The sequence below is a fragment of the Oncorhynchus gorbuscha genome, linkage group LG07, assembly GCF_021184085.1.
Source record: "Oncorhynchus gorbuscha isolate QuinsamMale2020 ecotype Even-year linkage group LG07, OgorEven_v1.0, whole genome shotgun sequence".
In the NCBI taxonomy this organism is placed as follows: domain Eukaryota; kingdom Metazoa; phylum Chordata; class Actinopteri; order Salmoniformes; family Salmonidae; genus Oncorhynchus; species Oncorhynchus gorbuscha.
Window position 1 is genome coordinate 21,693,860 of NC_060179.1, and position 21,169 is coordinate 21,715,028.

Below are 21,169 nucleotides of genomic sequence, written 5' to 3' on the forward strand. Positions count from 1 at the left end.
ACCAATAGAATGCCACTGAAGGGAACCATGCCATCCAATTATCAATGTCAATTTATTTCTCCATTACAATTGAGGACCATCAGAAATTATTTAGGGGTACATCCATTGTGAAAATAGTTTCTCGATATGGATTTTATTATTAAAACAGTATTGTAATGTGAAATATATAATTAGAATAACGATAGATGTGATGGTAGAGTATACTCATTTAATTTAACCTACCTCGTGTGTTTGTCTGAAGCGCTGCGCTGTTTCCTTGTTGATGTGCTGGTGTGATATATGCATGAGGCAAATTAGTCTACGTGTCATCAAGGAATATTTATAATATGACAAGAATAACCAAAGTTATTCATTATCGCTGGGGTGAATTACGTCATGAATGTATATTGTGACTAAAAGTATAAGTTATGGCACAAGTTATTGAAGTGTGTGTGTTTATGTAAAACCGTTGTTTATGATATGTCAATGGGAAATTACGCATATCATGATGGAACATTCCTAGTTGAAGGAGGGTGGGTATAATTTGTGGAACGTTCCAACAGGAATCTGTTCCAAAAACATCGTAAAGTACAAGGAGGCCAACAAACAACGTATACAAAGTAGCATGATCAATTCACCTAGTTAACTAAATGCCGAATAGGCATCAACTCACGTAGCTTATTCTTAATGTTTGTCCATAGGCTACCAGAGTGAGGACAGACATTTTTCGGAATAAATGTGGTAAGTGAAAAACGAAATTAAATTGCCAACTCCCTACCCGGTATCTTAATCTGCCTCTTTACAATTTTGTATGCGTTGTTTGTTGGCAACCTTGTTAATTACGACGTTTCTGGAACAGATTCCTGTTGGAACGTTCCACAAATTATGCCCATCCGCTGAAGGGTGTTCCTGGAAAGAGTATTTAGGTGCTCAGTTGGCCTTTGCCTTGGAGAGCAGGTTGTCTAGAGTAGAACTACACCAGAGTTTTGTTATAGGCAAGGGTTGTTGCCTTTAGTTTATACTGATATGTTTGATTTATTCAAATCTTTGTCAACGTCCTGATTGTTATTTTCTGTACAAAGTTGATTGGCCAATTAGTCCTACACCTGTTAATATTGTAAATAATATTGTAAATATAATATTGTAAATAAAGGTGAGGTGAGCACCAGACCATTCTGTCTGTCAATTTCTGTCCGATCCGCTCTTTCGGTTACTGCTTCACAAAAATCAACTTTTGATGTGGCATTTGGGCGGCAGGTAGCCTAGTGGTTAGAGCGTTGGGCAGTAACCGAACGGTTGCTCGATCGAATCCCCGAGTTTACAAGGTAAAAATGTCGTTCTGCCCCTATTCAATGCAGTTAACCCACAGCCATTGTAAATAAGAATTTGTTCTTAACTGACTTGCCTAGTTAAAAGGTTTTAAAAATGTGAACCTTTTTAATCTAAATATGAGTGGTGCCATGTAGAACACTAGTTTGACACTCCGTGCGTGCACACCTGTACAACTCGAATTATTATCCAATTACTAGAATCTCAGTAAAAAGCGCTTCGCGACCCAAGTTTGGTCCCGTTTTCCTCGCGCTCCAGAGATTTTAATTCTCGTCAGTAATTTGCGCAAGCATGTTCAGTCATCAGTGTGGTTTCTACGTCTTTTGTTGCATTTACGTTTTGAACGTAGCCGCATCCATTTACAATTTACGTACGTACCATAGAGATGAGGTAAGATCTTTATCTGTGCTAATATAGCGTCTGTGACACTGGCATACATATAGATTTGTCCTGTTTGAACATTTTCAGATGTTAAATTAATTACAACTTTTTTAAGGCCACGTTATTTATAGAAATCTGTTAGCGGTATTTTGCGGAGAGGGCACATTAACTGTACCCCCCTTATTCTCCTTAAGTGATTCATTCCAAGGTGCACCATGGAGCAAAGTAGATTGATACACACAGTTTTTTTATTTTAGCTGGGCAGGACTCGCAGAAGTTGTTTGGAAATACATTTGATCAAGCTATGCACATTGATTCCTTTTTTTTCTCTGTAATACTAGCCACCTAGCAATTTTATGAAGTTGGCATTAGCTAGCCAGTTTCTGTTGATACCCATTCTCATAACTAGCTACCAAGCCATTTCATGCTATCAGTCAAGGTTGAGTAGCTTGTCTAACTATCTTAACTGGCAAGGTTGCTAGACTTTAAAAAAGCAAGCAATTACTAAAAATGTACTGAATAAGACTAATCTTTTACCCAGATTCTTTTTGCAGAGAAGCATATTTAGTTTCATAAAAAATATATAATTTAAAAGCCAGGAGGATGCAGACTGCTCTAGAGGTCAGCTTAGATAGGCATCCCACAAACTGCATGTAATATCCTAGGCATGTTTGTGAAGTAGATTGAGATGTGTGATTTACAGCAGTCACAGAATGAAGCAATTATTAAAATGACAATTGAACAGGTAAAGAGGTATGCTCAGTGGTGGGAAAAGTACTAAACTGTCATAGGAGTAAAAGTAAAGATATCTTAATAGAAAATGACTCAAGTAAAATTGAAAGTCACATAGCAAAATACTACTGAAGTGATTAGGCCTGGCCCGCAGCCAGCGTTCCAATTCATCCCAAAGGTGTTTGATGGGGTTGAGGTCAGGGCTCTGTGCAGGCCAGTCAAATTCTTTCACAACGATCTCGACAAACCATTTATGTATGGACCTCGGGTTTGTGCATGGGGGCATTGTCATGTTGAAACAGGAAAGGGCCTTTCCTAAACTGTTAACACAAAGTTGAAAGCACAGAATCGTCTAAAATGTCCCTTCACTGGAACTAAGGGGCCTAGCCTGAACCATAAAACAGCCCCAGACCATTATTCCTCCTACACCAAACTTTATAGTTGGCACGACGCAATGGGGCATATAGCGTTCTCCTGGTATCCACCAAACCCAGATTAATCTGTCGGATTCCCAGATGGTGAAGCGTGATTCATCACTCTAGAGAACGCGTTTCCACTGCTCCAGAGTCCAATGGCGGTGAGCTTTACACCACTCCAGCTGACGCTTGGCATTGCGCATGGTGACCTTAGGCTTGTGTGAGCCTGCTCCGCCATGGAAACCCATTTTATGAAGCTTCCAGAGGCAGTCAAGTGTAATGCAGTGGAGCACTCAGCGGTCCAGTTCTGTGAGCTTATGTGGCCTACCACTTCCTAGAAGTCTCCAAAATAAAAGCACTTACAGTTGACAGGGGCAGCTCTAGCAGGGCAGAAATTTGACTAAATTACTTGTTGAAAAGGTGGTGTCCTTTTTTTATGACAGTGCCACGCTGAAAGTCACTGAGCTCTTCAGTAAGGCCATTCTACTGCCAATGTTTGTCTATGGAGATTGCATGGCAGTGTGCTCGATTATATACCTGTCAGTAACGGTGTAGCTGAAATAGCCAAATCCACAAATTTTGTATATACAGTGCCTTTGGAAATGATTCAGACCTGGACTTTTCACATTTTGTTAGGTTACAGCCTTATTCTAAAATGTATTAAAAATCCCCAATCTACCCACAATTCCATATAACGACAAAGCGAAAACTTTTTTTTAAAAGCTAATTTATTACAAATAAACTGAAATAACATTTACTCTGTACTTTGTTGAAGCACCTTTGGCAGCAAATACAGCCTCAAGTCTTCTTGGGTATGATACTACAAGCTCACCTGTATTTGGAGAGTTTCTCCCATTCTTTTCAGCAGATCCTCTCAAGCTCTGTCAGGTTGGATGGGGAGCGTTGCTGCACAGCTATTTTCAGGTCTCTCCAGAGATGTTTAATCGGGTTCAAGTCCGGCCTCTGGCTGGGATACTCAAGAACATTCAGAGACTTGTCCCAAAGCTACTCCTGTGTTGACTTAGCTGTGTGCTTAGGGTTGTTGTCCTGTTGGAAGGTGAAACTTCACCCCAGTCTGATGTCCGAAGCACTCTGGAGCAGGTTTTCATTCAGTATCTCTGTACTTTGCTCTATTCATCTTTGCCTCAATCCTGACTCGTTTTCCAGTCCCTGCCGCTGAAAAACATCCCCACAGCATGATTCTGCCACCATGCTTCACTGTTGGGATGGTGCCAGGTTTCCTCCAGATGTGACGGTTGGCATTCAGGCCAAGGAGTTCAATCTTGGTTTCATCAGACCAGAGAATTGTGTTTCTCGTGGTCTGGGAGTCTTTAGGTGCGTTTTGGCAAACTACAAGCGGGCTGTCATGTGTCTTTTACTGAGGAGTGGCAGCAGTCTGGCCACTCTACCATAAAAGCCTGATTGGTTGAGTTCTGCAGAGATGGTTGTTCTTCTGGAAGATTCTCCAATCTCCACAGAGGAACTCTGGAGCTCTGTCAGAGTGACTATCGGGTTCTTTGTCACCTCCCTGACCAAGGCCCTTCTCCCCCAATTGCTCAGTTAGGCCAGGTGGCCAACTCTAGGAAGAGTCTTGGTGGTTCCAAACTGCTTCCCTTTAAGAATGGATGGCACTGTGTTCTTAGGGACCGTCAATGCTGCAGAAATTTTGGTACGCTTCCCCCAGATCTGTGCCTTAGCACAATCCTATCTCGGCGCTCTACGGACAATTCCATCAACGTCATGGCTTGATTTTTGCTCTGACATGCGCTGTCAACTGTGGGACATTATATAGACAGGTATGTGCCTGTCCATTGCATGACCAATCAATTGAATTTACCACAGGTGGACTCCAATCAAGTTGTCGAAACATCTAAAGGATGATCAATGGAAACAGGATGCACCTGATCTCAATTTTGAGTCTCATAGCAAAAGGTCTGAATACATATGTAAATAAATTATCTTAAAAAAAAATATATGAATTTTTAAAAATAAATCTAAAATCCTATTTCGCTTTGTCATTATGTGGTGATTTCTGAGGATTTTTAAAAATCTATTTAAATCCCCCCCTTGCCCTACACTTCGTGCCCTCTAAAATAATGGGTGCACGACACCCTTGTGTGACAGCAATAGCCAGCTCCATTTTAAAGTCGTCAATTGTATTCTTCATCATTGGCTGATTGCTCCCAACTCAGAAATTCCCACCCAGTTGACTACTTTAAAATGGTGGAAGGCGTCAATGGCAAGCTCTGTGCTAAACTGGGTTATATCCATGATGAGTCTTCTATCTATCTCTATGGTTCTTACGCGCATAGTCACTCAAATTCTGCAGTTCCGTGCTGGCGCAGCGCGTACTTCCGCTTATGCTCGTCCTCAGGCAAACGACACACAAAGTGTATTATTCTTTTTGCACTGCTTGACATTCATCGGAGACTTTCTCAAGGGACAACATATTCTACCACAGGTAAGAAACATATTTTTAGAGAATCAGATCCGTTTCCGAAATATTGCATAACGTTTAACCAAGATGCCTGCGCGCTCACGGTTTTAGCAAAAGCTCGAGTTCGTCATTTCAGGAGTGTTCATGGTTGCTCGGGCTTTTTCCGTGCTAGTGTGACAGGCGCTTCCTCGCGTGATTGTGGTTAGTCGGATAGGCACCCGTCTCCCCCTCCGTTCATAATGAGACGGATAGTGTTATTGTCATTTACATCGCCATAAATTACGATTTTTACGACCGTACTAAAACTAAGATAAACATCATAGTCATGCTCTGTTGTATACAATACGAATGTAAGCCCAGATGGATGCAAACAGTAGCCAACTAAAGGTTATCATCGAGGCTAGCTACCCTCCCCAAATCTAAAGCTATTTTGCTAGCTTTCTAATCTGTTTAACGTTACTGTATGTATGTAAGCTAGTTAGCTAGCTCGCAAATGGGATGTATTGCTATTCAATAAACTTGCATAATGTGACCTGTTTATCATGTGCAACGTTATAGAATAGTTTTTTTTCTCCTGGGTTAAATGATCAGTCATACAATTGCCCATCAATTGAATCTGCCTAGATGAAATGTACCCAAACAACATTCATCTACCACCTTGATTGATTTTGTTTCGTTAAAAAAGCGAAAACCATTCAATGAAATGATTCAACAATGTGCCTCGTATATTTCCCTCTGGTCATGTGATGCATGTCAGGAGGGGATATTAACAGCTTGCTAAGTGATAGCATAAATAGGCTACGATCGCAGTAATGCCCTCTTATCCCAGACATATGTACACAGATTACTACATTTATTAGGTCGATATGATAATAAATGCTGAAAAAAAAAGTATGGCCTTTTCAGTCATTATTCTGCCCGCAAGAGCAATTATGGTGTCATCCAAAGGAACAACATATCGGGCCATGGCACACAGTGCCTGAGTATAGGCCTACAGCAGTATACTTATTTTCAATGGTTCAGAGTGAAGTGTGTAAACGACATCTAATAACATTCTTTCTAATTTGTTCCAGAATATCAGTCCACAATGTCAGAAACCGTGAAGTACATGGATGACGAACACAAGACCATCTTCCTGAAAATACTAAATGAGCAACGGTTGGAGGGTGAACACTGCGACATTGCAGTGGTCGTTGAAGACGTAAAGTTCAGGGCCCACCGCTGCGTGTTAGCGGCGTGCAGCAACTACTTCAAAAAGCTGTTCAAGAAACATGAAGTCGACAACTCCTCAGTCATAGAAATTGACTTCATCCGCTCAGACATCTTCGAGGAGGTGTTGAACTACATGTACACAGCCAAGATTACTGTGAAGAAAAAGGATGTGAATTTGCTGATGTCTTCGGGCCAGATACTCGGAATCCGATTTCTGGACAAACTCTGTTCACAGAAGCGTGATATGTCCACTGAAGAAAATAATGTCCATAATGCCAAACCATTTCCCTATGATATTGTCAAAATGGCTCTCCCTACTGATGACCCTACATTGGGCCAGGAGAACGACGTGCAGGTGCTAGGTGACCATGATGACACTCCCACTGACGACCTTGTGGAAGAGCCGACGGCCAATCACGACTTGGACAAATCGCCAAACACGGTGTTGAGAGTGCAGGAGGCCATTCTCAAAGAGCTGGCCAATGAGGACGTGCACAAGGTGAGCTGCTACGACCAGGACGTGGAGCCCATGGACACGGAGCCAAAAGACCTGGCGGGTCACGCCACCACCACACTGACGTTCGCTGACAGCATCGGCGAGGTGAAGGACGAGCAGCCCCCTGGGTGGTCCACATCCACGACGGACATGAAGTTCGAGTACCTCCTCTACGGCCACCGCGAACAGCTCGCCTGCCAGATCTGTGGAAAGACCTTCATCGACGAGAACCGTTTGAGGAAACACGAAAAGCTGCACTCGGCAGAACGTCCATTCATCTGTGAGATCTGCAGCAAAGCCTTCACTACACAGGCCCACCTAAAGGAGCACCTGAAGATCCACACAGGCTTCAAGCCCTACCGCTGCGATGTATGTGGCAAGTCCTTCATTCGAGCACCCGACCTTAAAAAGCACGAACGAGTCCACAGTAACGAGCGTCCCTTCGGCTGCCAGATGTGCGACAAGGCCTTCAAGCACAAGTCCCACCTGAAGGACCACGAGAGGCGCCACAGGGGCGAGAAGCCCTTTGTCTGCGGCTCGTGCACCAAGGCCTTTGCCAAAGCCTCGGATCTAAAGAGACATGAGAACAACATGCACAGCGAGAGGAAGCAGATGCCGCCCAGCTCCCTGCAAACTGAGACTGAACAGCTGCAGGCAGCAGCAATGGCCGCTGAGGCCGAGCAACAACTGGAGTCCATAGCGTGCTCATAGCACACAACATTTGTATCTCACTTGTCATGGACAATATGAGAAGAATCTGAGTTTTTCGATTATGTTTCATTTGGTATTTTCTTTTGGGAGGCCTAAATACTCCAATAATTACATAGATTTGATGTTGAGAATTTTCCTTGAGGATATAGTGGAGTAAGATCGGATTTGAATGCGTTCATATATTTTCAGACTTATTTCATGTAATTTAGGTTTTCTTGCACTGTTCTGTGGTATGACATATTTTTCTTGATTATATTGTAAATGTTTAAAATATTTTGTTTTGGTAGGAATGATCATACCAAATGTGTTTGTGTAAATTTTATGGCAGCCTTATGGACAAAAATGCTCTGACTACTGCCTCTACCTGGTTTTGGTTGTCAATATATTAGTGCTGTTATACAGTACTGGTTTTATAATGAAAACTGGAAATAAAATGTTTGATTTGTAAAATGTATGAAAAAGAATGGTTACAAACTACTACATGTTTGACGGTTAAATATTCCATTGTGTTACACACACACACACACACAAACTCTTAGTGTAATTGACATGTACATTTAGCACATCAAAATATGTGTTGCTTTAATAAAAATGCTACCCTCAACTGCCAACAAATCATATCTTTGCATTATTTTTGTAAATAAATTGTAGCTGTGATTTGTGCAGACTATGCTTGCACCGATTGACATGCAAGCATACAGTCTCAGTTGGTAGAGCGCTTGCACCACCAGGGTTGTGGGTTCGATTCCCAGGACCAGCCAATAAGTTTGCTGTAAGTTGCTTTGGATAAAAGCATCTGCTGAATGGTATTATTATTATTATTATTATCCACTAAGTGTACAAAACATTATGAACACCTGCAGGACAACTCTGCTTACAGGTAAAGCATGCAAATACTTTATATGTTGGATAATGTTTGTCTACCGAAACAACTATTCTGACAATCTAATTAAACAGTTTATTCAGCGAATGTCAATCACTCCATCAGTCAATCAAAGCGTGATTTAATTTGTTTGATTTTTATTGATCTACAAGAACCATCCGTACGTAATTCGACATTGTGTTGATAATGGTCTGAATTAAACATGTCCCGAACAAACCAATATTTGTAATTGACTAATTGTCAACACCACATCTACATTTGTACAGTCTAACTTGAGTAATGAAACTGGAAGACAATGAAGGACATGGTCGAGCCAGAACATACAGCAGGAAAAGAACAGCATCATCATCCAAGAGGGATGGGTGTCCTCAACTTGGCCCTGCTTTACCCCTGGTCCTGGGTTAGAAATGCTCCGGTTGTCATGCTGATTGGGGCAGGTTCACATGATCCTAGATCTAATGGGTGTAACTTTGGTGATGTGTCATGGTGCTTATCTTTCTCAATGACAAGTTAGTAGAGTGTTGCTTATCCATTAGGTAGGTTTATTATTGTGAAAAGTCACACTTCCCAATGGTCCAATGCAGGAAGAGGAGTACGAATGGGGGAAAAGAGGAAGGAAAAAGGATACTGAGAGGAAGCACAAGGTAACATGGACCAGTCACTTCACACACACACACACACACACACACACACACACACACACACACACACACACACACACACACATCTGATGGTTATTTGATTTCATAGGCGAAGCACTCCAGTTCTTAACACCCTTGTAAACTTCTGCAGGAGCCGGAAATCACAAGGTGAGCAGATCAGTCTCTTCAGATACATTTACATACAGGGTTTATGTGGAAGCACCTTTAATTACAATCTCCAATTTACATGTCTTCATTCACAATGAAGGGTGTAGTATAATTTTTCAATGTGCTCTGTTTCATTATGTAAGTCAGTGGTCACCTTTTATACTTTGTGAGCGTGTGACTTATTCTGTCTATCCTTTATCAATCGGGGAGTTTCAAATCTGTCTTGGGGAGTGGCCATGCAGATGTGGAGACCAACGGTGTAGACATGGTATGATCAAAGACTATAGCATGATATACACAGGCCCAATTATTGCATATCCCTGTATTAGCAGAAAATAGTAGGTGTTTATTAATGGGGTTTCTCTGTCTTTCTCTCGCAGGATGCATCACCACCTTCTGGAAGGAGTACATTTTTCTTCTAATGCTGAAATTATTCACACCAAAAGTAAAGTCTAACTTCAATGTAAACAGAGAGTAAGATACAGTATGTTGGTGATGAGGTGTTCTTTATTTGCAATGACATTGACTTAAACAACAATATTTCTGCCAAGGAAAATGAATCCGATGGGAGAAAAGTGATACAGGAAATGTTTTAGCTTGAATATTTTGTGATTGGTGATGTGCTGCTTACCTCATGTCATTTCTCACCTGTTGCTATGTCAATGTAGTGCAAATCTAAAAGTAGCAAAAAGTGACACCACGGGATGGAAAAGGATACTTTTTTAAAAAATGTAATAAGTTTGTAAACTAACAGGTGAACCACATTAATTTTCATGTTCCACAGTAAAAAATGATTCATACTCTGTGTATGGTTGTTGCTATTCTCAAGTGCAGTGGTTCCCAAACTGTGGGGCGTGCCCCCTAGAGGGTGCACATTTATTTTAAGGATCTCAGTCCAGCTTTCAAACTCACTCTTGAATGTTGTAATATTAGAATGCACAAAGAGCAATTTCGAAATTGGTTAGTGCATCATCAGTTTTTCTCTTATCATGTAAGTCATTGCATACCTTAGAGCTATTTTTGCTTGTCAGAAATGTCCAGATCCATTAGCCCATGTCAGCTAAAGCTTTTTAGCCCATAGATTTTATTGTAGTGTTTGAGCCATTCAAATCACATGAATACGCATTAGACATGGCAAAATTAATAGAATCCAGGAAATATGCTTTAAACCTGCAAGAATGTCTCTCTACTAACAAGAGGGGTGTGATCAGTTTGTGTCATGAACAGTGCTTGTGTCCATAGGTATAGACGTGGAACTCTTTTTGAAAACATCTGTTGCTGTCCACTAAATACACCGAACAAAAATATAAATGAAACATGTAAAGTTTTGATCCCATGTTTCGTGAGCTGAAATCAAAGATCCCAGAAATTTGACATATGCACAAAAAGCATATATATCACACATTTTGTGCACAATTGTTTTACATTCCTTTTAGGGAGCGTTAATCCTTTGCCAAGGTAATCCATCCACTTGACAGGTGTGGTTAATCAAGAGGCTGATTAAACAGCATGCTTATTACACAGGTGCACCTTGTGCTGGGGACAAAAGGCCACTCTAAAATGTGCTGTTTTATTACACAACACAATGCAACAGATGTTTTGAGGGTGTGTGCAATTGACATGCTGACTGCAGGAATGTCCACCAGAGCTGTTTCCAGAGAATGAAATGTTCTTAAACAAAGCTGAAAATGTCCCAGTTCTTTTATGGCCTGCATACTCACCAGACATGTCACCCATTGAGCATATTTGGGATGCTCTGGATCGACGTGTACGACAGCGTGTTCCAGTTCCTGCCAATATCCAGAAACTTCGTACAGCCATTAAAGAGGAGTGGGACAACATTCCACAGGCCACAATCAACTCTATGTGAAGGAGGTGTCACGCTGCATGAGGCAAATGGTGGTCACACCAGATACTGACTGGTTTTATGATCCACACCACCACCTTTTTTTAAAGATATCTCTGACCAACAGATGCATATCTGTATTCCCAGTCATGTGAAATCCATAGATTAGGGCCTAATGAATTTATTTCAATTGACTGATTTCCTTATATCAACTGTAGCTCAATAAAATCTTTGAAATTGTTCAGTATTGTTCAGTAAAGTCATTCCAAAAGTCTATTTTATTTAATTTTCTCTGTAGTTACAAAAGCAACTCTAATATGGTATAATACAGATAACAATAAAACAAGAAACTGATGTGAAAAAGGGAAATACCAAAAATGTGAATAATTTTCTTCTGGCTAGTTAGTTAACTAGAAGAAGGATTCTTGCCAGCTAACTAGCCACACATTGTCAATGAACAGGGGTAACATGAGCTAGATAGCTACATTAGCTAGATCTGGCCTGGCATCTAGAGATGTGTTGTATTTGTCTTTATTGTGTCTATCTCTTGAGTTGGATTTAAACCTGCATAAACATTTTGTGGCTTTCTGTGCTGTAACCAAATTGTGATGTGCTTATTGTCCGATGGGAAGCAGGTCATTTCAACAATGGGAAGAAATTAACAACGTTGAAGCACAAAGGCCCACTCTTCCCACCAGAATACGAACCATTACCTAATAATGTGGCGTAAGCCTAGTTTTACGCCAAGATGCTGGACCATGAGTACACAACAAAGAGTGCCTTCCAAGATAACTTATTTACAGACTAGAGAGAGGTTAGTATCACTGATTTAAATTGAAAAAACAGCCTGAGACTGATTAAACAGGAAATGACAGCAGAGGAGAGGGAGCAGATGAAGAAGCTGTCAGTTTGATTTCACGCACATCAAGAAATCATTTCTGGAGAAGTCGGAGGAGAAGAAAGCCATGACTAAAGAACAAACAGGTAACATAGTCCCCAAACTTTAAATATATTCTTAGGGGGAGCAATAACATTGCAACCCTTGTGGAAACCTTTGTTTATATATAGAATAATTAACGGAGGCGTGCGGCTTCTGTGTGCTGGACGGCCACAGGGAGAAGATTGGTCACTTCCGGGTGGAGCCCACAGGGAGAAGATTGGTAACTTCCGGGTGGAGCCCAAAGGGCTTTTCCACTGGAGGGGAGAACATCCCAAGATGGACAAGCTGAAAGTGAGCATCTAGCCGGAGGACTTCACCATCAACTGCAGCAAGTGAGCAGTAGAGCATACAGAACAAACAATATTCCTATAAGTTTATGCTGCTCCCAAAACTGAATTAGCGATCTAAAGGCAATAAGCTTGAAATAAAGTGTTTTGGTTGCTTTTCCATAGGCGCTAAGATACCAGTGGCCCCTATGGATGACAATGGGAGGAAGGTGCAGCGTGACGACACAGTGACCTGGCTGGCCTCCTGGGTGGAGAACGTCCAGGGAAAATTCAAGTACATCATGTTCAAACCCAGCTCCAGACTTAAGGTACAAAGCTTTTCTCCCCACTTTCCTGAATAATTAAACATATCAGTGGTGTTTTATTGTGTACAAAAATGAACAATATTTAAAGACATGTAAACTCAAACTTTTGTGAAAGAAAATAATTATATATGGATATTGATAAACCCAGATATTTATGAATTAAATTATATTTGAAGGCTTAGAAACCCAAACTTTTGAGAAGAGCCTGAAGACTGAACCCAGTAAAAATCATACATTTCAAATTCTATTATATTTCTAGTTTATTATTTTAAGCCATAAACTCAGAAGTCTTTCTCTCTGTGCTCAGGGAGAGAAGGACTGGCAGAAGTACGGGGTGGCTTGTAAACGCAAGCCGAAGGTGACAACCATCAGGAGGCTGTACCGAGGACTGGAATCACCAGGAGATGAAGACCAGACAGAGAGGAGTGGCACTCTACTTTATAGTCAAGGTACAGACCTCACAACTATCCTCAGTGTGGTGAAAAAAAAGCACAAGCCTGTTCAGTTAACCTTAAACACATAATGGAGAACAGTCATATCTCCCTCACTAACGTGTGTGTCTTTCTGTGCATGTAGCTGGCCCTGCGAGTGGGGAATGAGAAGGAGGAGAATGAGATGGCCAACGCTGTGCGCTGCTGCTCTCTGAGAGTGGGACACATCACCCTGCACCAGCAGGATTGAGGCCAGGAGTTCATGGTGGAGTTGGACTTCCTGGGCGAAGACTCCATCTGCTACTATAATGACTCCATGATGCTACTATGCCTGTGGAGTGCAGGGTGAGCAGCACTGTCTAGCAACTGTTCTGTATCCATTCCCCTGTATTGTTAAGCTGGGCTTAAACATCCATCTAATGTTCACATACATATTATTTGTACACATGATTTCAAGAACCTGAAACTGTTCACGGAAAACAAGGAGTCTGACGACGACGTGTTCGATAGAATAAACATACGTTGAAGACCCAGTGTACCTGGTTCTTTCATGTTTAGGTCATGTTTAGGTCATGTTTAGGTCATGTTTAGGTCATGTTTAGGTCATGTTTAGGTCATGTTTAGGTCATGTTTAGGTCATGTTTAGCAAATGCTGGGAAATGAGTGTAACCAAAGAACGACTAGCTATGTGGTTCATTCAGTATCCTTATCTACCTCAGCAGATATGGCTAAATGTGGTTGTTGTTTGTTCTTAGACCACCTACTTGAACAAGCTTGTACCAGTCCATGCCGGGGCTAACAGCCAAGAACCTTCAACGCCTCCACCACTCTGCAAGAGCGGCTCAACAAGCTCACCACTGGTTAGTCCACTTTCTATTCCAACATCAATACACTCAGTGCAGGTTTTTGAAGATCTAGTTTACAATAGTTGACAAGAATTCTCAGCTCTTCTCTGTGACATACCTGACCCTCGTTGGTCTTACTCAAATGTTCTCCGTGTCATGACTACATGAATCTCTGAAACATGCAGATGTATAGTAAAGAGAGTACACCAATGAAAGATGTGCCTGTTGTTTTCCTCCTCAGCTGATATGAGTCTGCTGTGCTATAACCGAGCCAACAGAGCTGTGACCATTCGCTGTAACCACCAGAGGGCAGCACCCAATACCTTTGAGAAATCCATGCAAAACATGCAGGGCAAGGTAACTGGAATATTTCCGTTCTCAGATTTATGTAGTAGCTAGTAGTGCCATTCTTTGCCATTTTAAAATACTCTATGCAGCTTTTACAATATTGTGATTTATTTTTTATTTTTGTTGAAATACTTATTATGCATGTAAGGTAAAACACAGTCTAACATTGTCCCTTTATTGTTCAAGATTGCACAGAAGCAACAGCAATTGGATGTGACCAAGAAGGAGCTGAAAGAGGCATAAAATGAACACAAGAAGGAAGGAACTGATAGGACTTGAACGTGAGTGCACTTGACCCCTACAGTTCCTCGTTTACAGGAAAACATTGTAGAATAACAGCTAGTGGACATGACCTTTCATAATCCAGCTTTATGGCAGTTTACCCACAATTGATGTGGAAGGGTTGATCCAAACTGCTACTGAGATGCTTGTTTAGGCCTCCATTGTTTTACCACCAGCAGTGGTGGTTTGTCTGTTTTTTATTTTAACCTTTATTTAACTAGGCAAGTCAGTTAATAACAAATTCTTATTTTCAATGACGGCCTAGGAACAGTGGGTTAACTGCCTGTTCAGGGGCAGACCGACAGATTTGTACCTTTGTCAGCTCAGGGGTTTGAACTTGAAACTTTCCGGTTACTAGTCCAACGCTCTAACCACTAGGTTACCCTGCTCTAACCACTAGGTTACCCCGCTCTAACCACTAGGTTACCCTGCTCTAACCACTAGGTTACCCCGCTCTAACCACTAGGTTACCCCGCTCTAACCACTAGGTTACCCCGCTCTAACCACTAGGTTACCCTGCTCTAACCACTAGGTTACCCCGCTCTAACCACTAGGTTACCCTGCTCTAACCACTAGGTTACCCTGCTCTAACCACTAGGTTACCCTGCTCTAACCACTAGGTTACCCTGCTCTAACCACTAGGTTACCCTGCTCTAACCACTAGGTTACCCTGCTCTAACCACTAGGTTACCCTGCTCTAACCACTAGGTTACCCTGCTCTAACCACTAGGTTACCCCGCTCTAACCACTAGGTTACCCCGCTCTAACCACTAGGTTACCCTGCTCTAACTACTAGGTTACCCTGCTCTAACCACTGGGTTACCCTGCTCTAACCACTAGGTTACCCTGCTCTAACCACTAGGTTACCCTGCTCTAACCACTAGGTTACCCCGCTCTAACCACTAGGTTACCCTGCTCTAACCACTAGGTTACCCTGCTCTAACCACTAGGTTACCCTGCTCTAACCACTAGGTTACCCTGCCCTCTAACCACTAGGTTACCCTGCTCTAACCACTAGGTTACCCCGCTCTAACCACTAGGTTACCCCGCTCTAACCACTAGGTTACCCCGCTCTAACCACTAGGTTACCCCGCTCTAACCACTAGGTTACCCTGCTCTAACCACTAGGTTACCCTGCTCTAACCACTAGGTTACCCTGCTCTAACTGCCCTCTAACCACTAGGTTACCCTGCCCTCTAACCACTAGGTTACCCTGCTCTAACCACTAGGTTACCCCCCCGCTCTAACCACTAGGTTACCCCGCTCTAACCACTAGGTTACCCCGCTCTAACCACTAGGTTACCCCGCTCTAACCACTAGGTTACCCCGCTCTAACCACTAGGTTACCCCGCTCTAACCACTAGGTTACCCCGCTCTAACCACTAGGTTACCCCGCTCTAACCACTAGGTTACCCCGCTCTAACCACTAGGTTACCCCGCTCTAACCACTAGGTTACCCCGCTCTAACCACTAGGTTACCCCGCTCTAACCACTAGGTTACCCCGCTCCTAACCACTAGGTTACCCCGCTCTAACCACTAGGTTACCCCGCTCTAACCACTAGGTTACCCCGCTCTAACCACTAGGTTACCCCGCTCTAACCACTAGGTTACCCCGCTCTAACCACTAGGTTACCCCGCTCTAACCACTAGGTTACCCCGCTCTAACCACTAGGTTACCCCGCTCTAACCACTAGGTTACCCCGCTCTAACCACTAGGTTACCCCACTAGCTCTAACCACTAGGTTACCCCGCTCTAACCACTAGGTTACCCCGCTCTAACCACTAGGTTACCCCGCTCTAACCACTAGGTTACCCCGCCACTCCCTAACCACTAGGTTACCCCGCTCTAACCACTAGGTTACCCCGCTCTAACCACTAGGTTACCCTCTAACCACTAGCTCTAACCACTAGGTTACCCCGCTCTAACCACTAGGTTACCCCGCTCTAACCACTAGGTTACCCCGCTCTAACCACTAGGTTACCCCGCTCTAACCACTAGGTTACCCCTCTAACCACTAGGTTACCCCGCTCTAACCACTAGGTTACCCCGCTCTAACCACTAGGTTACCCCGCTCTAACGCTCTAACCACTAGGTTACCCCGCTCTAACCACTAGGTTACCCCCACTAGCTCTAACCACTAGGTTACCCCGCTCTAACCACTAGGTTACCCCGCTCTAACCACTAGGTTACCCCGCTCTAACCACTAGGTTACCCCGCTCTAACCACTAGGTTACCCCGCTCTAACCACTAGGTTACCCCGCTCTAACCACTAGGTTACCCCGCTCTAACCACTAGGTTACCCCGCTCTAACCACTAGGTTACCCCGCTCTAACCACTAGGTTACCCCGCTCTAACCACTAGGTTACCCCGCTCTAACCACTAGGTTACCCCGCTCTAACCACTAGGTTACCCCGCTCTAACCACTAGGTTACCCCCACTAGGTTACTCTAACCACTAGGTTACCCCGCTCTAACCACTAGGTTACCCCGCTCTAACCACTAGGTTACCCCGCTCTAACCACTAGGTTACCCCGCTCTAACCACTAGGTTACCCCGCTCTAACCACTAGGTTACCCTGCTCTAACCACTAGTTTACCCTTACCCTGCTCTAACCACTAGGTTACCCTGCTCTAACCACTAGGTTACCCCGCTCTAACCACTAGGTTACCCCGCTCTAACCACTAGGTTACCCCGCTCTAACCACTAGGCTACCCCGCTCTAACCACTAGGTTACCCCGCTCTAACCACTAGGCTACCCCGCTCTAACCACTAGGCTACCCCGCTCTAACCACTAGGTTACCCCGCTCTAACCACTAGGTTACCCCGCTCTAACCACTAGGTTACCCTGCTCTAACCACTAGGTTACCCCACTAGCTCTAACCACTAGGTTACCCTGCTCTAACCACTAGGTTACCCCGCTCTAACCACTAGGTTACCCCGCTCTAACCACTAGGTTACCCTGCTCTAACCACTAGGTTACCCTGCTCTAACCACTAGGTTACCCCGCTCTAACCACTAGGTTACCCCGCTCTAACCACTAGGTTACCCCGCTCTAACCACTAGGTTACCCTGCTCTAACCACTAGGTTACCCCGCACTAACCACTAGGCTACCCCGCTCTAACCACTAGGTTACCCTGCTCTAACCACTAGGTTACCCCGCTCTAACCACTAGGTTACCCCGCTCTAACCACTAGGTTACCCCGCTCTAACCACTAGGTTACCCCGCTCTAACCACTAGGTTACCCTGCTCTAACCACTAGGTTACCCCGCTCTAACCACTAGGTTACCCTGCTCTAACCACTAGGTTACCCTGCTCTAACCACTAGGTTACCCCGCTCTAACCACTAGGTTACCCCGCTCTAACCACTAGGTTACCCCGCTCTAACCACTAGGCTACTCCGCTCTAACCACTAGGTTACCCCGCTCTAACCACTAGGCTACCCCGCTCTAACCACTAGGTTACCCCGCTCTAACCACTAGGCTACCCCGCTCTAACCACTAGGTTACCCCGCTCTAACCACTAGGTTACCCTGCTCTAACCACTAGGTTACCCCGCTCTAACCACTAGGTTACCCCGCTCTAACCACTAGGTTACCCTCTAACCACTAGGTTACCCCCACTAGGTTACCCTGCTCTAACCACTAGGTTACCCTGCTCTAACCACTAGGTTACCCCGCTCTAACCACTAGGTTACCCTGCTCTAACCACTAGGTTACCCTGCTCTAACCACTAGGTTACCCCGCTCTAACCACTAGGCTACCCTGCTCTAACCACTAGGTTACCCCGCTCTAACCACTAGGTTACCCCGCTCTAACCACTAGGCTACCCCGCTCTAACCACTAGGCTACCCCGCTCTAACCACTAGGTTACCCCGCTCTAACCACTAGGTTACCCCGCTCTAACCACTAGGTTACCCCGCTCTAACCACTAGGTTACCCCGCTCTAACCACTAGGTTACCCCGCTCTAACCACTAGGTTACCCCGCTCTAACCACTAGGTTACCCCCCTGCTCTAACCACTAGGTTACCCCGCTCTAACCACTAGGTTACCCCGCTCTAACCACTAGGTTACCCCCCCGCTCTAACCACTAGGTTACCCCGCTCTAACCACTAGGCTACCCCGCTCTAACCACTAGGTTACCCCGCTCTAACCACTAGGTTACCCCGCTCTAACCACTAGGCTACCCAGCTCTAACCACTAGGTAACCCCGCTCTAACCACTAGGTTACCCCGCTCTAACCACTAGGTTACCCCGCTCTAACCACTAGGTTACCCCGCTCTAACCACTAGGCTACCCTGCTCTAACCACTAGGTAACCCCGCTCTAACCACTAGGTTACCCCGCTCTAACCACTAGGTTACCCTGTTCTCACCACTAGGTTACCCTGCTCTAACCACTAGGCTACCCTGCTCTCACCACTAGGTTACCCCGCTCTAACCACTAGGTTACCCCGCTCTAACCACTAGGTTACCCCGCTCTAACCACTAGGTTACCCTGCCGCCCCGTTTTGAGGCCATTCTCTTGGTCAAATTTAGTCAAGCAAGCTCAGTCAAGCACATATCAATCATTTGAAATGATTTCAAATAATATTTAAACATAGGTGTGGTCTCCTCTGCTCTGCTCAGGCTGGTTGAGAAGGAGGCTGTGGTGAAGAGGCTGGAGGAACAGCTAAAGAAGCTCGAGCTACAGATGACTGACAGGGAAATTCAATTCCAATCGACAAGATCTACAACAAAACGCAAGGGGGCAAGATTTTCAGTTCTGAACTGTGACAACTCATTGATTTTGTATTATCGTTAAAAAAAACAATTATGTGGCATTTTCTAATATTCATTATTCTATTTGCAACTTCATATTTCCTTATTTGTTATTGGTTACCAGCAGTGTTTGTTTTCTGACTGTGAGATTTGAGCAGCAATAGTAGACAAGGTACATTTTGTGTTTGATAAGATTTGTTTCCTTTGTCAACAAAAATATATGTGTGAAATTAACTACCTTTCATTGATGTGTTTAGTTTTTGTTGCTGCCTTACTCCAGAGCGAATTCCTACAGCCCTTCAAAGTATAAAGGAAAATCTATATATACAATCATATTAATATACCAACATAAATATAAAAGATGCAGGAATGTACCAGATTTGATATTGTCTTATGCAGTTTGAAGCTGTGATATGTTGGGCTGTGTTTAGCCTGGCATGTTGAATTCTCCAATCCTCTCAGAATGTAATCCTCAAAACCTGCCTCTGGTCATACTGGCTGGATTGCAGTCCCTCGTGTTTTACCAGCCTTTTTAGCATAGGTAAATGTCACCAGGCTAAAGAACATGCGTGGACTTCCAAAGTCCGCCTGTAGTGTACGATAACATAATTTTTCTGTTGTGCGCCACTGGCATGGAGACGTAATGTACACTGTCTCAGGAGATGTTTTAGAGCTGGAAGCAAATGTAGTACAACAATTGTTTTGTGGAGACGTTTTTGTACCTTTTCTTGTGAAGCATACAAACCATAGTGTTTTTACATTAGTGAATAGTGCTGATGTGACTGTTATTTCCCTTTTCATATGGATGAGCTGCTATAGCCCCAAGTGACGCCAGACTCATGTGGTTTCCCACAGGACTGTGGTCAGTAGACTGCAACGCGCCACATCAAAACTCTGTGTGCAGCTCCTCTGAAAAAGAGAGCCAGAAAATGTGGGACAAATTCCTCTAGACTGCACCGCGTCTGCTGCCTGCTGCCTGACTGCCTACCGCCCTGCACAAGTGGATCGTGAGCAACTTCTGTCATTGAGCAACTTATGTGATGTCTCTGAACGCAATCTCCTCACTCACTTTGTTGCTGCAACAGAGTTTACATTTCTTTAACCACCATGCCAGACATAGATGGTAAACTATTCACTGTAGTACACATGCTGCAGGCCAGGGCCACCAATGAATCAGACAACAGTCTTTTTATTTAACATGGCTGCAGTGCGTTGTATGGCCTAATACGCTGAAAATGTGAAAAAGAAAGCTTCTCAGCTCTTCACCAGGAGGGCCCTTGCAGTCTACACTTTTCCTCTACCTTTCAATTGCAATCTTGAGATCTGGCTGTAGCCTATTGGGCTCTGTCTCAGTACTAAGCTTTTGATCCCTACTTTGTGTTGCTGCAGTCTGATTCGATTCGCCGGTGTTCTTCACTAATCTAATCCAGACGGAGGGAGTTCTTTGGGACATGGATTTGGGATTTCCCTCTCGGTTTGTTTAGGGATTAGCAGCCGAAGGTACACAGTGGTAATGAGTTTAAACACAAAATGGGGAAAATATGCCAACGTAAGATAATAGGCATTCACAGAACCCAGTATGCTTCTAACGCCATGGTTTTAAAGAGCTTGTGAATTTTGAAACTAGAACCTGGGAGAAATTGTAGGATTATATGTAGCCAAGGCCTGGGATTTCTATCCTAGAGATATTGTAAAATTTGTGAAATCAAATTGATGGTGGTGTTTTTACAAGAAACTTTGTT

At 43.7% G+C, this 21,169-nt stretch overlaps 1 protein-coding gene and 1 pseudogene across 3 annotated transcripts; both read left to right on the top strand.

Moving 5' to 3' along the window:
• Positions 1-556: 556 nt before the first annotated feature.
• Positions 557-8,714, top strand: zbtb14 (zinc finger and BTB domain containing 14). Of its 3 annotated transcripts, none has more exons than XM_046355039.1 (2): positions 557-720; positions 6,348-8,714. In XM_046355039.1, the coding sequence occupies exon 2, from the start codon at positions 6,362-6,364 to the stop codon at positions 7,691-7,693; it is 1,332 nt and encodes a 443-aa protein (XP_046210995.1). In that variant the 5' UTR covers positions 557-720; positions 6,348-6,361; the 3' UTR covers positions 7,694-8,714. The 3 variants fall into 3 exon arrangements, with proteins under 3 accessions (XP_046210995.1, XP_046210994.1, XP_046210999.1); XM_046355038.1 differs by lacking the exon at positions 557-720 and adding an exon at positions 5,043-5,298; XM_046355043.1 differs by lacking the exon at positions 557-720 and adding an exon at positions 5,422-5,624.
• A 440-nt stretch (positions 8,715-9,154) lies between these two features.
• On the top strand, positions 9,155-14,666 carry LOC124038968 (annotated as a pseudogene).
• Positions 14,667-21,169: the final 6,503 nt, after the last annotated feature.

Coding starts and splice junctions, on each gene's coding strand:
- zbtb14 (XM_046355038.1), top strand. CDS start 5,058: ATGGTGGAAGGCGTCAATGGCAAGCTCTGTGCTAAACTGGGTTATATC. Junction 5,299..6,347: donor GACAACATATTCTACCACAG/GTAAGAAACATA, acceptor AATTTGTTCCAG/AATATCAGTCCACAATGTCA.